The sequence below is a fragment of the Lagenorhynchus albirostris genome, chromosome 2, assembly GCF_949774975.1.
Source record: "Lagenorhynchus albirostris chromosome 2, mLagAlb1.1, whole genome shotgun sequence".
Taxonomy (NCBI): Eukaryota; Metazoa; Chordata; class Mammalia; order Artiodactyla; family Delphinidae; genus Lagenorhynchus; species Lagenorhynchus albirostris.
The window spans coordinates 41,946,607-41,960,512 of NC_083096.1; the positions used below are offsets into that span (position 1 = coordinate 41,946,607).

The window sequence follows — 13,906 nt, forward strand, 5'->3', positions numbered from 1 at the left end:
TATTCCTGATACTAGTTATGATCATTTAAAAAGTGGAATGTTTTGAGGATCCTCACTCCCTCCTCTTAGACCACCCCACCCCTAAAACCTCCACTTTTTCTCCAGTATACTTTTCTGTGCCTTCCTCCACCCCTGTCCGAGGAGCGCTCACTCGCTCTGTCGCTCAGCGAACTCGATCAGCTGTATCTGGGAAATGAAGGGGGAAAAAAAAAAAAAAAAAAAAAGACCTGCGTCCTGGAAGAGCGAGTGTGAGCTGAGCGGCGCTCGCGCGGTCGCCGGCTTTGCACAGCGCCCGCAGATGGCTCGCTCCGGCCCGGGCGCGGCGATCCGGTCGCCCCCAAGCAGTGGCTGCGCGCGGGTGAGGGGGGGTGGGGGCGGGGATGGAGGCGGGGGAGGGGAGCGCGGGGCCCCTCTCCCCTCCTCTCCTCCCAGCCCCTCACCCCCACCCCTTTTATATTTTTTTTCCTCCCAAGTTCTCTTGCCTCGCTATCCCCCCTTGAATCCGAAGGCGCCTCGCGATTGGGTGCTGGGGCCGGGTACGTCAGTCAGACTGTGACGTGCAGTCTTCCTGTTTCCTTCAGCTGTGTCTTAAAGTAAATCTTGTTGTGGAGCGGAGCCCTCAGCTGAGGGAGCGCTCTGAAATAATACACCATTGCAGCCGGGGAAAGCAGAGCGGCGCAAAAGAGCTCTCGCCGGGTCCGCCTGCTCCCTCTCCGCTTCGCTCCTCTTCTCTCCTCTCCTCTCTCCCCTCTTCTACTCTCTTCTCTTCTCTTCTCTCTTCTCCTATTCTCCTCTCTCCTCCTCTCGCGTCTTCTCTTCCTCTCTCTCCTCTCTTCTTGTCTTCCCTCCTCTCCTCTCCCTGCCCACCCTCTCCTCTCTCTCCCCTCATTCTCCCCGTCGGCCCGCTCGCGCGCTCCCGCACGGACTCACCGTCCCTTGTCCAATTATCATATTCATCACCCGCAAGATCTCACCGTGCGTGTGCGCGCGCGTGTTTTCCTCTCTCCGCCTGCAAAAAAGGCTCGGTCCCACTGCTCTCTGCACCGAGTAAGTATCTTCTCCCCCTCGCGAGTCCCCTCCCCTTTTCCAGAATCACTTGTACCGGCTTGTTCTTGAATGAGAAGAAAAGAGACTCCCATTACTCATACTCGTGTAAACATCTTTCCACCCTCCCCAGGAGAAAATGGTGTTCTTTAAATGAATCATAATAAAATAGTGTCTAAACAGTTTCTAAGCAGAAGCCTCAGTGGAACTCAGCGCTCCGCCTCTCCCAGTTCCTACGAGTAAGTGATCCGCTTGGCTTTTCTTTCTTTCTCTTTCCTGCTGGTGGCTGGGGGGTGGTGTTGGCGAGAGGGGGGAGGCTGATAGTGCTGGACTTGTCGCTGATCTTGTCACCTTTTGTGTACTGTTTCTGGAGGGGGAGGAGGCTTTTCCTTCCTTTCCTTCTTTCTCTTGCCCTCTCTTCCCAGGAGAGAGGACCGCGAGGGGGACCGGGTCGCTTTTTGTTCGTCTGGATCCCCGCTCTCCTCCCAGCCTCATCCTTCCCATCTCCCCCGGTGAAAACTCCTGGGCTAGTCCCCACGTCCTTGCTCTTTGTCTTGTTTATTATAGCTGCCTTTCTTCCAGGAGCTTCCAATTTGCTTGTCATTTGCATACCTTTCACTTCTCCTTTTTAACCCCAGCAGAGGGCCAGGGAGTAGGGAGGAAGGGAGAGGGAGGTGTGTGTGGGGGGGCGCTCTGTTACTTTCCTCTCAAAACGCTGTCGAAGCCGAAATGTTGAAATCAGGGTTGGAGCAATGGAGAGATGGTCCTGGGAAACGAGCACGGCGCCCCTCCCCTGTGCTCCCAGGACCCAGGGCTAGGTCAAGTTGAGTAGGGTAAGGTGGCACCGGGAGCCTCAGGGGTCCTGTGGTGGGAGGACTGGGGCTCAAGCGCGGCGGGAGGATGGAAGGATCGAGGTCCGGGTGGGGGTAGAGGATGTTCTCGGGCAGCGGATGTGCTCGCAGTCACCGCTGGCAGTCGACGTGGTTGGGCTGCTTCGATCTGATCTTGGTTCGTCTGGGTGGTACCTGCAATTTTGCCCCACTCCGGAGGGCTGGAGAGGGAGGAGTGAAGAGGTGAGAGTGATTGTTACTGGGAAGAATAGTGAGGGGGCGAGAAGAGCTGCTATCTTGCCTGAACCGGCAAGGAGGGGGACGACGGGGGCAAGCTGGGGGGAGACATTACCCAAAGCCCAGGTTAGCAAATTGTTGGTTCTTCTGCTGTGCCAGCCACTTACTCCTCCTGCTAAAACTGAACGTAGGTGGAGGGTATGGATTGGAGGGGCGAGGTGAGGGGGGCGGGGGGCGGGAGGGAGGCAAAGGGGGAGTAGCTTTGGAGAGAGACTCACAGGTCTCCCGCCACTTCTCAGCTTTTTTTCGGAAGTTGAGAGTCCTCCAGGCTGGCCGACAGAAGACCTGGGAGGAGGGGTTGAGCGACAGTCTTAAATAGCCCAAGGAGGCAGGCTGGAGTGTGAAACTTCTGTTCTTGGCAATCCAGAACCCACTCCGCCTGGGGGAAGGCTGGGAACTCACCTGCTTGTTTTTATTTTTCCCAGAAGGTCTGTGTTGTCTCCTTGAGCTTATAATAACAGTGCAAGCACAGGGTGGCCTGCTCTCAAAGTCAAGGCTACAAGTCTCTTCTCTTGTTCTCCCCCCCACCCCTTCTCTCCCATCTATAACCTCCTTTACAAAAAAAAAAAAAAAATTATAATAATGTCCTTTCCTGGATTAGGTAGACAAAGGTCTGTTAGCTGAGAGCTGCGCCATGGGCAGGGCCTGACAGGTGTGTTATGTCAAGAAAGACAGGTGCAAATTTCCTCTGTGTCTGTGTGTGTCTGTACAGTTCCAGACCTCAGGGTGTGCTCCAGGGTTGCGGAGGTTTATGGGTTTATGGTTGCCTTGGTTAATAGGATTGTCCGGGCTCATGGGAACTGCGCTGTTGTTATGTTTTGAGCCCTGCCATGTGAGTCCTTTGGTTGGGGGTGGAGGACAAGTTGGTATGTGTTTGTTTATTTTTCTTAAGGATGTTGGCAGGCTGCTGCTGAGGCTGTGTCTCGGGCTCCTGTCTGCCAGGCAGCTGAAAGTACCCCCACTTCAGGCAGCAGGTGGAGGGAGATTGACTTTCCCTTCGCTTCCCTCTGGTTTACGCCTATTTCCCAGGTCTTTGGGGGCATTCGGGGGAGGGGGAGTAGTGAGAGCGTCTTGTGTGTGTGTGTGTGTGTGTGTGTGTGTGTGTGTGTGCGCGCTTTGGACATCCATGGATGGTGTGTGTACCTGCCAAGAATACCAAAGTCAGTTTGAAAGTGTTACTGTTTTTAAAGCTTATGTTCTTTAGCGCGCTTTCTCCCTGCCCAGAAGGAATAGGTATGTGCATAAACTCTTGCAGGTCGTATGTTAAATACTCTCATAAAGTAGAATGAGCCTGTCATTGTACCAGACATGTGCCAGATGTCCTAGTTATTACTTTGATGGAGAAGGAAAATCTCAAGTATGTGAGAGGTAACTGTGCTTTTCTATTTGATGCAAGATGTAGGCAGTCAGTCCTCTGAAGTTTCTTGCAAGAACTTCTGAGCATTATCAAAATGAAATGGGCTGTGGGTGGTGAAGAAGAAAAAGGGGAGTAATTTGGTTAACCTGTCCATGTGCTACAACATGGACCTGTTTCTGCAATAGTAAAATAGATGAAAGTAAGGACTGTGGCTTCATGTGTGAGGGAAGCGATTGAGAATTCAGGGTAAGCACAGTATATGGATTCTCAAAATCGGACCTTTTAATTTTTTTTCTTTAAACAGGCTGCTTCTTGAGTTGCATAGAAATAGATCAGATGGTGAATGGTTTTTGTTGGTTGGTTTGGTGGCTTGGGTGATCATCCTTGTTTCATGAAAATGAGATAGTATGTGTCATTTTATTCTTTTGACTTAAACATCCAAGTTCCTCCTAATACTTTCTTTGGATGCTTTTGAAGTTCTTTCATCACTAAAATGTCATCTGTGGATATGTCATTTGCTTTATTTTTAATAAGGGTTATCTGTGCTTGGCACTTATTGATATTTTTATATGTCCATTGTGCAGAATTCTATTTAGGTTAATCACCAAGACCTTGTGGGGAAAAAGTCATGCATACCTAACATGCATCTTTGTTCTCACTTTATTCATTCCCTTGCATCTTTCCTCTATAAGTAGCACTTACAATCTTAAAACATAACCTAGCTGCCAGGTGTACTCTTTATTTGTTCAAAATGAAATAGGCCTTTTTTCATGAATTTCTTAGAGGCATTGTTTTGCATTTGCAACTGTAAATATAAGGAATATTTAGGTTCAAGATTAACAAAAGATTATAAAATGTTACTGATTTTATAATATGAAGATGGATTGTGCATGATATATTATTACTGGGTTCTAATTAAGTATCTGTATAAACTGGAAAGGACATATACATAAGGAATTTCTAAAACCTTATTGCCTGGTGTATTCGAAAGCTTCAAAGGACATTTAGAGTATTTCAGTTCTCTTCAGAAAAAAAATAAATGTAAGTGTTTCCTCTTGAAGTTATTTCTCACTCTCTTTTATTTACAAATTTGGTGACTTATTACTTTTTAATATTTTAGGCATGTCTCAGAAAATACTCTGTGTTCATCTTGCAGGTGAAAAATGTATGAAATTTTTGATAGAATGGAGGAATTTAAGATAAAATGGTTCTGATTTGAGATCTCTATTATCATAGGAAAGTTTAAACCTGATATAAGATTTTGACAATACAATGTTAGTTAATTTAAGTATTAACTAATGTCAAGTGGATTCCTCACAATAAACATCAAAGACTTTCTTAGCCTGATAGTGAGCAGAAACATCTCCAAAGGAAAAGTTGCTAATTAGCAGAAATGAACTCTTAAATACAGTGAAGGGGACAGCTTGGTAAAGGGCAGGGGTGGGGGAGTACCTAAATCAAATCATCTGATTGCCCCCCTTGAATTACTGATTTCCAGATGGATTTACAAGGTTCTTTGTTAGTGTTCTTCCACTTGCAGTTTCATAAGCGGCTTGACCCAAGTAGATCAGAGGCCCACTCAAAGGTTGTTTTCTAAAAGAAGTAAAGTGTAGGCTTGAACAATTTCTTCAAATCATTTTATCAACAGATAGTCTAAATCATCCAAGCAGGAAACCATGCCAACCTTACCCTTCCCCTTCTCATGAAAGATTTGACTGAACTATCTGAGTAATAATCAGAGTGATCACTTCTTTGTCTAGAATCTGGACTCCAGATTGAGGCATAAAAGTTGCATCCCCTTCCCCAAATAACTTCTTTATTAAAGCAGAACACTTCAGCACTTTCTACTTCACACTGCAGTGTTCCTTTGAAATGCTTCCCTGAAAATTCTTTTCTACTAACGTTGTCATCAGCTTCCTTAGGATTCTCCATGTTAAATTATCTGACATTCTCCAGATAATTCAGATTTTAATGAAGAATCTTTTGGAGTAGTTAAAATCTGACTTGATCATAGTTGAACGTTCTTACCTTTTTCTGGGAGGAATCTGCTAATGTTAAGATACCCTTCATATAGGAATTATTAAAGTGTTTATGTAGTTAGATGCCAAGTGGTACGACACAATATTTAATAATAAAAATATTCTATGTAGATTTTCATATTAATTACAGAGGAGTTTACAGGAATAGAATATGTGTATCCAATCGATAATACATTTGGGTTCAAATGCTACGTCAGTATTTTTCTGCATACTTGCTGATACTGATGTTCACCAGTGCTGATCAAAAGGTTCATATCGCTGGGTTAAACTCAAAATTAATATAAAAATTAAAACATAATAAGAATCAGTAATAATTGTAGTTGAAACATATGGCTTAGTACATATATTGAGAAATAAAGGAATTTTTAAAAATCTTAATGGACAGGATGATATCAGTGATAAATTAATTGCATAGCAGTCTCTAAATTCTGAATTGGGAAATCATGGAAGCACCTTTGAAAGTGTTTTCAAGTGATTTAATTTACATTATAGTCATTTAACAATGCATTTTCTTATGTGGTAAAATATTCATATATATATATATATATATATATATCTTGTTTGTGAAACATGATGCTAATAAAGTACTACAGTCCACCAGTTATAATTATTTAATCTTGCCTATAGCCTTCATGGGTTATAATCCCAATGTGTATGACTACTATACCTTTATTTCTGAGTTTAGGTCAAAGCTATACATAGAGATCTATTTATTCACGCCTACTAATATAATGCCTTGTCTTGCTGGATTATATAATTGTTCCTAGTTTTCTCATTTGTTTTGTCCTGATTGTTATGTCTCAGCTGTACATTTTACAATAAGACCCCAAAATATTTAAATGTTCTTAGCCCCAAACAGAAACAAATCATTATTTAATCCAAGAATGCTGACCAGTTGAGAGAAAATTGCAAAAATCAGTTTCGTTCGGTGAAGTTGAAGGAAGTTACAGGATATTTTCTTCTTAAAAGACCCAACAAGCACGTTTAATTAACATGTATTCTCCACTGAAGATGAGAATGTGATTTCTTTCCACCTTAGGAAGAGCACAGCCTTCCCCTTGGCTCAGGCATGAGGTAGGGATGCAGCTGTTGATACCTAGGCTAGATGAGAGGAAGTGCAGTTGACGCAGAGGTAAATGGCAGCTGGGAAGGGAAGGATGGCTGGGGATGACCTTGTGCTCATCTCTTACACCAGCGTGTTGTTTCTGAGCCTCTGTTGCGGAGATGCTCTTCCTGTAGCAAGGATGGGTAGGGGGAAAACCCAGATTGGATGTTAAGAGGAACAGGGGAAGAAAATACTGCAGAAAGTTTGTTCAACATTTTGATTGGTGATCTATGTGCTTTTCAGGTGATATTAAAGAGAAAATGATTTGCACCCAAAAAGACAAGAGGTAAAATTTTTAAAGAATGGCAATAAACTCTATTTTTGAAAAGCTGATCTACACACACAAAGTCCTCCTCGCAAAGACATCCCACTTCAATATGCAAGTCTTTCTGAGCTTTAAAATAATTCATCTTTTCTCTTGTTTGTCTCTGTCTCCCCTTTTTTCTTTCTCTCACCTGACAGCTGCACCTGATTTATCAGATCTAACATGTTAGTGAAATATTTGCCATTGCATTTTTGTATTCCTGAAACCAATTTCATTTATTAATGTGTGAGGGGTCACAATCATCTTGAATTCAGTTTTGAACCCTATACATTGAAGTTATCAAGATCTGTTTCCATTCCAAGTTCAGGAAATTTTATCCTGAGGCACACAAAAAAGTATTTTACCCTCAAGCATCCAAAAAAACATACAAAAAAGCATCATGTTGCTTTCTTGACACTCTGATACAGCCTTTATTTAAATGTATTATCTTCATATAAAAACTGAGAACAAGGGCTACATGATGAAATCTTTGTCGCTTAAAAAAATACACATTGCCATCTAAGCATTGAGCATTTTCTTGATTTTTACAGGTTATTTCATGCTGAAATTATGCCTATTTGCATGGATAGTCATTCTTTAAAACTAGCCACAGATGCAGTCCTAGGGAGCACGTAGATGTTTTTACAGGTGAACCGAAAGAGATGGGAGCTGTTCCAAGCACTCTGCACGCTGCCTTTGGCAATAGACCCTGTTATTGTGAAGATGTGCTCTGTTAAGCAAACGTGAAGTTTAATATTAGATAAACCCTGTGTGAAAAAAATTTTTCATTTTCTTCATAAAACGTTCATTGTAAGCAAAAAGATGCGACATCTTAACATTTATACAAAATTTGGGGTTAGCATCACTGGTTAACGTCACAAAAAATGTCATGCTAGTGCCTTTTTATATTGTGTTCCCAAGAAACAATGGAAGTTCATATACAGAGACGGTATTTCCCTTTCTCACATATTTAATTGATGTTATTTTCTTTCTTCTTTATATATCTTCCTTCAGTCTTTTTCTTCCGCCTGTGTTTTTCTCATCCTTTAATTTGGCACAAGAAATAAGATTCACAAATGGTGTATGTTAAAGAGCTTCTTTAGGCGTTTGAAGTATTATTTTGGCAGATTATAGAAAAAAAAACTAGCACTGAAGATGTATTTATCCTTGCCTAACTCAATTTATTGTTCCACAGATTGATTTCTAAAATGTGACAATGTCCTTCTTCTGCACTGAGTCCAACTTTATAATAATTGAAGTCATCAAAAATGACATCTTGAAAATTTATAAATATTCTCATACTTACATTAAAATCCAGCAACAGATACCGTCTTCAAATGTGATTTTAGTAATAAAAAGCACATATCTGTGCTAAATAAGCAGACTTGTAGAATGAGTATTTGTGCACTTATTTCCATGCTAAATTGGCCATTTATGTTGGAAAGATGCTGGTGGGAGTGTTCTCCTCCCCATTTCACATATGACAAAAATGTTTTAAAATTCAGTAATAAAGGGTGTGTGTGAAATATTTGCATTTTTAGAGTCATTTTTTCCCCTTAATCGCATTAAAGCCACAATAATTTTATCGCAGAAATGGAATTTTTCATCCAAATTTCACGCATCCTCAAAATGTAACCTTATTTCTTAAGTATAGACCACTTTTATCTTCTTTTGTAATATGAATCTCAGTGCCCAAAATTTAATCAATTGGTTGTCAGAGGCTGTGTTCTTATAATCTACTGTTTCTTCTGAAGATAAACAGTATCATTTTAGGCATTTGTGAAAGAGAATCATATTACTGGTGCTTAAGCAGTTTTTGCTTTTTTTTTTTTTTTAATCTTAATCCATCTTAAACCAGTGGAGCAGAAATATTTAAAAATGTTTCATTTCAAGCAGAGTGCATAATAAATTGCAATAATTGTAATGTGCCATAAATCCCAGAGACTATGCATTTTGCATTTGATTCAGGATTGAGGTCAGGAAATTTGGAGAAATTTAAAGAAAATGATTCATCAGTCCTTTTGTTCTGTTGGCCAGGGTCCCAGGATTCTTGAGCTGTGCCCAGCTGACGAGCTTTTCAAGATGGCACAATAACTGTCCAGTGATGCCTGACCATGACAGCACAGCCCTCTTAAGCCGGCAAACCAAGAGGAGAAGAGTTGACATTGGAGTGAAAAGGACGGTAGGGACAGCATCTGCATTTTTTGCTAAGGCAAGAGCGACGTTTTTTAGTGCCATGAATCCCCAAGGTTCCGAGCAGGATGTTGAGTATTCAGTGGTGCAGCATGCAGATGGGGAAAAGTCAAATGTACTCCGCAAGCTGCTGAAGAGGGCGAACTCATATGAAGATGCCATGATGCCTTTTCCAGGAGCAACCATAATTTCCCAGCTGTTGAAAAATAACATGAACAAAAATGGTGGCACGGAGCCCAGTTTCCAAGCCAGCGGTCTCTCTAGTACAGGCTCCGAAGTACATCAGGAGGATATATGCAGCAACTCTTCAAGAGACAGCCCCCCAGAGTGTCTTTCCCCTTTTGGCAGGCCTACTATGAGCCAGTTTGATATGGATCGCTTATGTGACGAGCACCTGAGAGCAAAGCGCGCCCGGGTTGAGAATATAATCCGGGGTATGAGCCATTCCCCCAGTGTGGCATTACGGGGCAATGAAAATGAAAGAGATATGGCCCCGCAGTCTGTGAGTCCCCGAGAAAGTTACCGAGAAAACAAACGCAAGCAGAAGCTGCCCCAGCAGCAGCAACAGAGTTTCCAGCAGCTGGTTTCAGCCCGCAAAGAACAGAAGCGAGAGGAGCGCCGACAGCTGAAACAGCAGCTGGAGGACATGCAGAAACAGCTGCGCCAGCTGCAGGAAAAGTTCTACCAGATCTATGACAGCACTGATTCTGAAAATGATGAAGACGGTAACCTGTCTGAAGACAGCATGCGCTCGGAGATCCTGGATGCCAGGGCCCAGGACTCCGTGGGGAGGTCAGACAATGAGATGTGCGAGCTGGACCCGGGGCAGTTCATCGACCGAGCCCGGGCCCTGATCCGGGAGCAGGAAATGGCCGAAAACAAGCCGAAGCGAGAAGGCAACAACAAAGAAAGAGACCACGGGCCAAACTCCTTACAACCCGAAGGCAAACATTTGGCCGAGACCTTGAAACAAGAACTGAACACTGCCATGTCGCAAGTTGTGGACACTGTGGTCAAAGTCTTCTCCGCCAAACCCTCTCGCCAGGTTCCTCAGGTCTTTCCGCCGCTCCAGATCCCCCAGGCCAGATTTGCAGTCAACGGGGAGAACCACAATTTCCACACCGCCAACCAGCGCCTGCAGTGCTTTGGCGATGTCATCATTCCGAACCCCCTGGACACCTTTGGCAATGTGCAGATGCCCAGTTCCACAGACCAGACAGAAGCACTGCCCCTGGTGGTCCGCAAAAACTCATCTGACCAGTCTGCCTCCGGCCCCCCTGCCGGCGGTCACCACCAGCCCCTGCACCAGTCGCCTCTGTCGGCCACCGCAGGCTTTACCACGTCCACCTTCCGCCACCCCTTTCCCCTCCCCTTGATGGCCTACCCGTTTCAGAGTCCATTAGGTGCTCCCTCCGGCTCCTTCTCGGGAAAAGACAGAGCCTCTCCTGAATCCTTAGACTTAACTAGGGAGACCACGAGTCTGAGGACCAAGATGTCATCCCACCACCTGAGCCACCATCCTTGTTCACCAGCACATCCACCCAGCACCGCAGAAGGGCTCTCCTTGTCTCTCATCAAATCCGAGTGTGGCGATCTTCAAGACATGTCCGAAATCTCACCTTATTCGGGAAGTGCAATATCCTTTCATTTGCCCCCCAAGGAAAACAAGCCCAAACCAAAAAGGTTTCCCAGAAGGTCAGGTTTACACATTATTTAGAATGATGTAGATGACTATCTTCTTAAGAATGCAGTCTTTCCTCTTCTTCCGAGTAATAGGCTTTTATCAGCAGGCGTGAGGCACTTCTGGTTGCACAAAAGCTTCACAGGAAACCAACATTTTTGTAACTTTCACAAGTTGTTAATTGCCCTAAAGTGGTAGTATTTAATTTGTGCTTTTGCAGCAGGGTTTTTTCTGCTGTTTCTTCCGGTATTATCTTCTAATCCTTTTTTTTTTTCCCCAAGAGTAGATTTAGAGGTGGAAAAAAAAAAATCTCATTGTAATATTGAATTCTATCAGGTTTTATTTTAATGTAAGTTTCATAGCAGAATAAAGAGAGAAAAATCAGTTTTCAGATCCCTAAGACTCCGTAAGAAGAATTCTCCCTTTAGTTAATCTATAAGGCTCCTGGTCTGTTTAAAGAAGGCCTGATTAAATCTTATGAGGAACAGTCTACTGATGGGAGGCTGCAGTGGGAGAAAGATGGTTGTGGATAGGGAGTTAGAGACTCTCCTTATTCTTTAAGTGAGGTGTGTTCTTTTGTTTGTTTGTTTGTTTTAAAGGAAATATACAGGTACTGATTTATTCAGACGGTATCCATCTCTCTCCCGTTCACCCAAGGTCTGTTCTTTGGGTCTGGTGCAGCTGCCTCTATGCATGATTAACCTCTGTTCAGCCATACACAGAAATCTTTTGTCCTAACATACACAAAGCAAATTATTTTGGAAAGCGAGAGAGCACAATTAAATATAAAACTCAGCCGTATTCGACTTTAAAAATGCCTCTTTTATGTCTCTTTTATATTTTGAACCTGACTTTTATGTAGAGATGCCAGTTATATTTTTTTATTAGACCTGTCCTGAACTCTAGCTATTTTTAACTCACGATTTTTTTCTCTGTAAATTGGTCCTTTCAGTAAATTTTTTAAAATCTTGTGGTGGTTGATGTTTTGGGGGAGTAGAATAGTAGCATTGGGGGGCAACTAGAGACATTTCTTTTCTATAAATTGCCAGATGGATATGAAATTTAGCAATTAAGTTGGCTGTTGCTAAATTAAGGGTTTTGAGCAATCGTCTTGATGCTAGAGATTGACATTTTCATATCTAACCCTACTCCAGAGGCTGCCGTGTAAGTGCAAAGTCCCAGCTATGGTGGAAATGTGTTTTCCTTGATATGAAGTTCATCTCCTTCCAGCCAGCTCAGGATAACAGTGAAGATTTCTGATAAGGTGAATGGGAGCCACAAGTATGAGACACACTTGGGTAGTTAAGCACATTGTCTCTTTCCATAGAGAGGAAGAGGAGAATGACGTCTTGAGAGAAACATTTGAGGACTTAAGATGTAAATAGAAATCGAGTGTTGGTTTGGTTGCTGATTTAACTTCTGACTTTCAGAGCTCTAAAGTTTAATCCACCAGTCATGAATCAAAGCTGCGCCAGGCACCATGCCTTACACATCATAAGCAGGCAATAAACATTGGTCCAATTGGACTATAGCTGTTGGTGATGAGAAAGGCAAAGTACATAGACACAGACCTTGAACGTTTTTTTTTTTTACCCTCTGCAGGAGAGCACCTTCTGGGGTTCATACCAGGCTCATGTCCAGGGCTAGACCCCATTGCTCCTCAGAGATCCCTTACTTCATTTTGAAGCCAGTGGTAGTGATGGTGGGTTGTTTCTCTCTCTCACACTTGTGCGCGTGTGTGCGCACACACACAGGAAAGGGACGTGCCCATTTGGATGAATATTTGAAGCCAGGTTTCAAAGTCTTATAAGGCCATACTAAACTCTTTAACTCAAGATTCCAGTTTCTGGTTTTGTTTTGTTTTTTTTTTTTTTAGACTTGTCACCGTATCCAGATAATTATGCCTGTGCTTTTTTTTTTTTAATAAGTTGGGTCTTCTAAGAAAAAAATCTTTAGATCGCTCTAAGTGTTGACTATGCTCACTGTCTCACCCTCTCTAAATCCCCTGAGGAATTTTGAGGATTTGAATAGAAAGAACTTCCTTTTCTTTCTATACATATCAAAGACTTTAAAGAGAATTTAGTTGCTTCTTCTTCAGAGGAATAACTTCACCTCTGTCTTACCATAGAAGATTCTGCTCAACAGCAACGGTTTGGAAACACCTGTATTCATATGAAATGTTAGTTGCTTACACCTGGAGTTGTTTATTTTGTGTAGCTAAATAATTTTGGCCTCTTGCTGCAATGAATGATTACATTTCCCATATGCCGGCCTTCCAGCCTCTGTTTCTTTCTCTTTTCCCTTCTATGATCTCGCCCTTTTAGCCGTTTATCTCTTTGCTGTATTATTTCTCAGGAAGAAGATAGGCAAGCATCCTTTTCTAGAGTTCACACAGTTCTGAAGCCAGTGAGGATCTGAGTGTTTGCTGAGAGGTTGGGTCTGCTTTTCTCCTGTCTCCATCCTTGTATGGCGATGAGTTCTCCCCTTGACTTACCTGATGGTGTCTAGGCAAAATTCTCAAGCTTTTAGTTTAAAGAAACCTCTGGGAACCAGAGATTCTGGTTATCTTACTGAAGTAAGATAACAGCAAGTCATCTTACTTCAGTTTAGGTAGACAAGGCCATATGTGAACCTGTTCTGCAGTTACTCTTAGAAAAGATCAATAGAAATTAGGAGAAATGGGATGAAATGGTACCTTCATGACTGTCATTATTGTTTTTATTTTTAGTCCATGGCTTTCCAAACTGTAATGAATAATTGAATTCTTAAGGAACAATTCTTTCCCACCGCAAAAGACATCATCTGTTTCCCTGAACAAAGTAGCCAAGATAAGAACTATTAAGAACACCAGCTTATCGGATAAATCCATTCTGAGTTCAGCACATTAGGCATATATGTTGTACGTAATAGAGCACACTACCTTGTTACCCCTTCTAATAGAAAGGAACTAGTGAATGTGTGTGCATGGTAAACTGAATGTCAGTGAACCTGCACCAGAAGGTCACATCTTGGATATAAAAACTGTGTTCAGTATCTTTGCAAATGAATCTATTTAA

The 13,906-nt window shown here is 42.7% G+C and overlaps 1 protein-coding gene across 1 annotated transcript in view; it reads left to right on the plus strand.

Moving 5' to 3' along the window:
* Positions 1-682: 682 nt before the first annotated feature.
* The window catches only part of PROX1 (prospero homeobox 1), a 49,204-nt gene continuing 35,980 nt past the window's right edge, over positions 683-13,906 (plus strand). The window contains exons 1-2 of the mRNA XM_060142135.1: positions 683-1,047; positions 9,014-10,805. Of these exons, the coding sequence (XP_059998118.1) occupies positions 9,081-10,805 (1,725 nt within the window). The 5' untranslated portion in view covers positions 683-1,047; positions 9,014-9,080. The remainder of the gene's footprint in view (positions 1,048-9,013; positions 10,806-13,906) is intronic.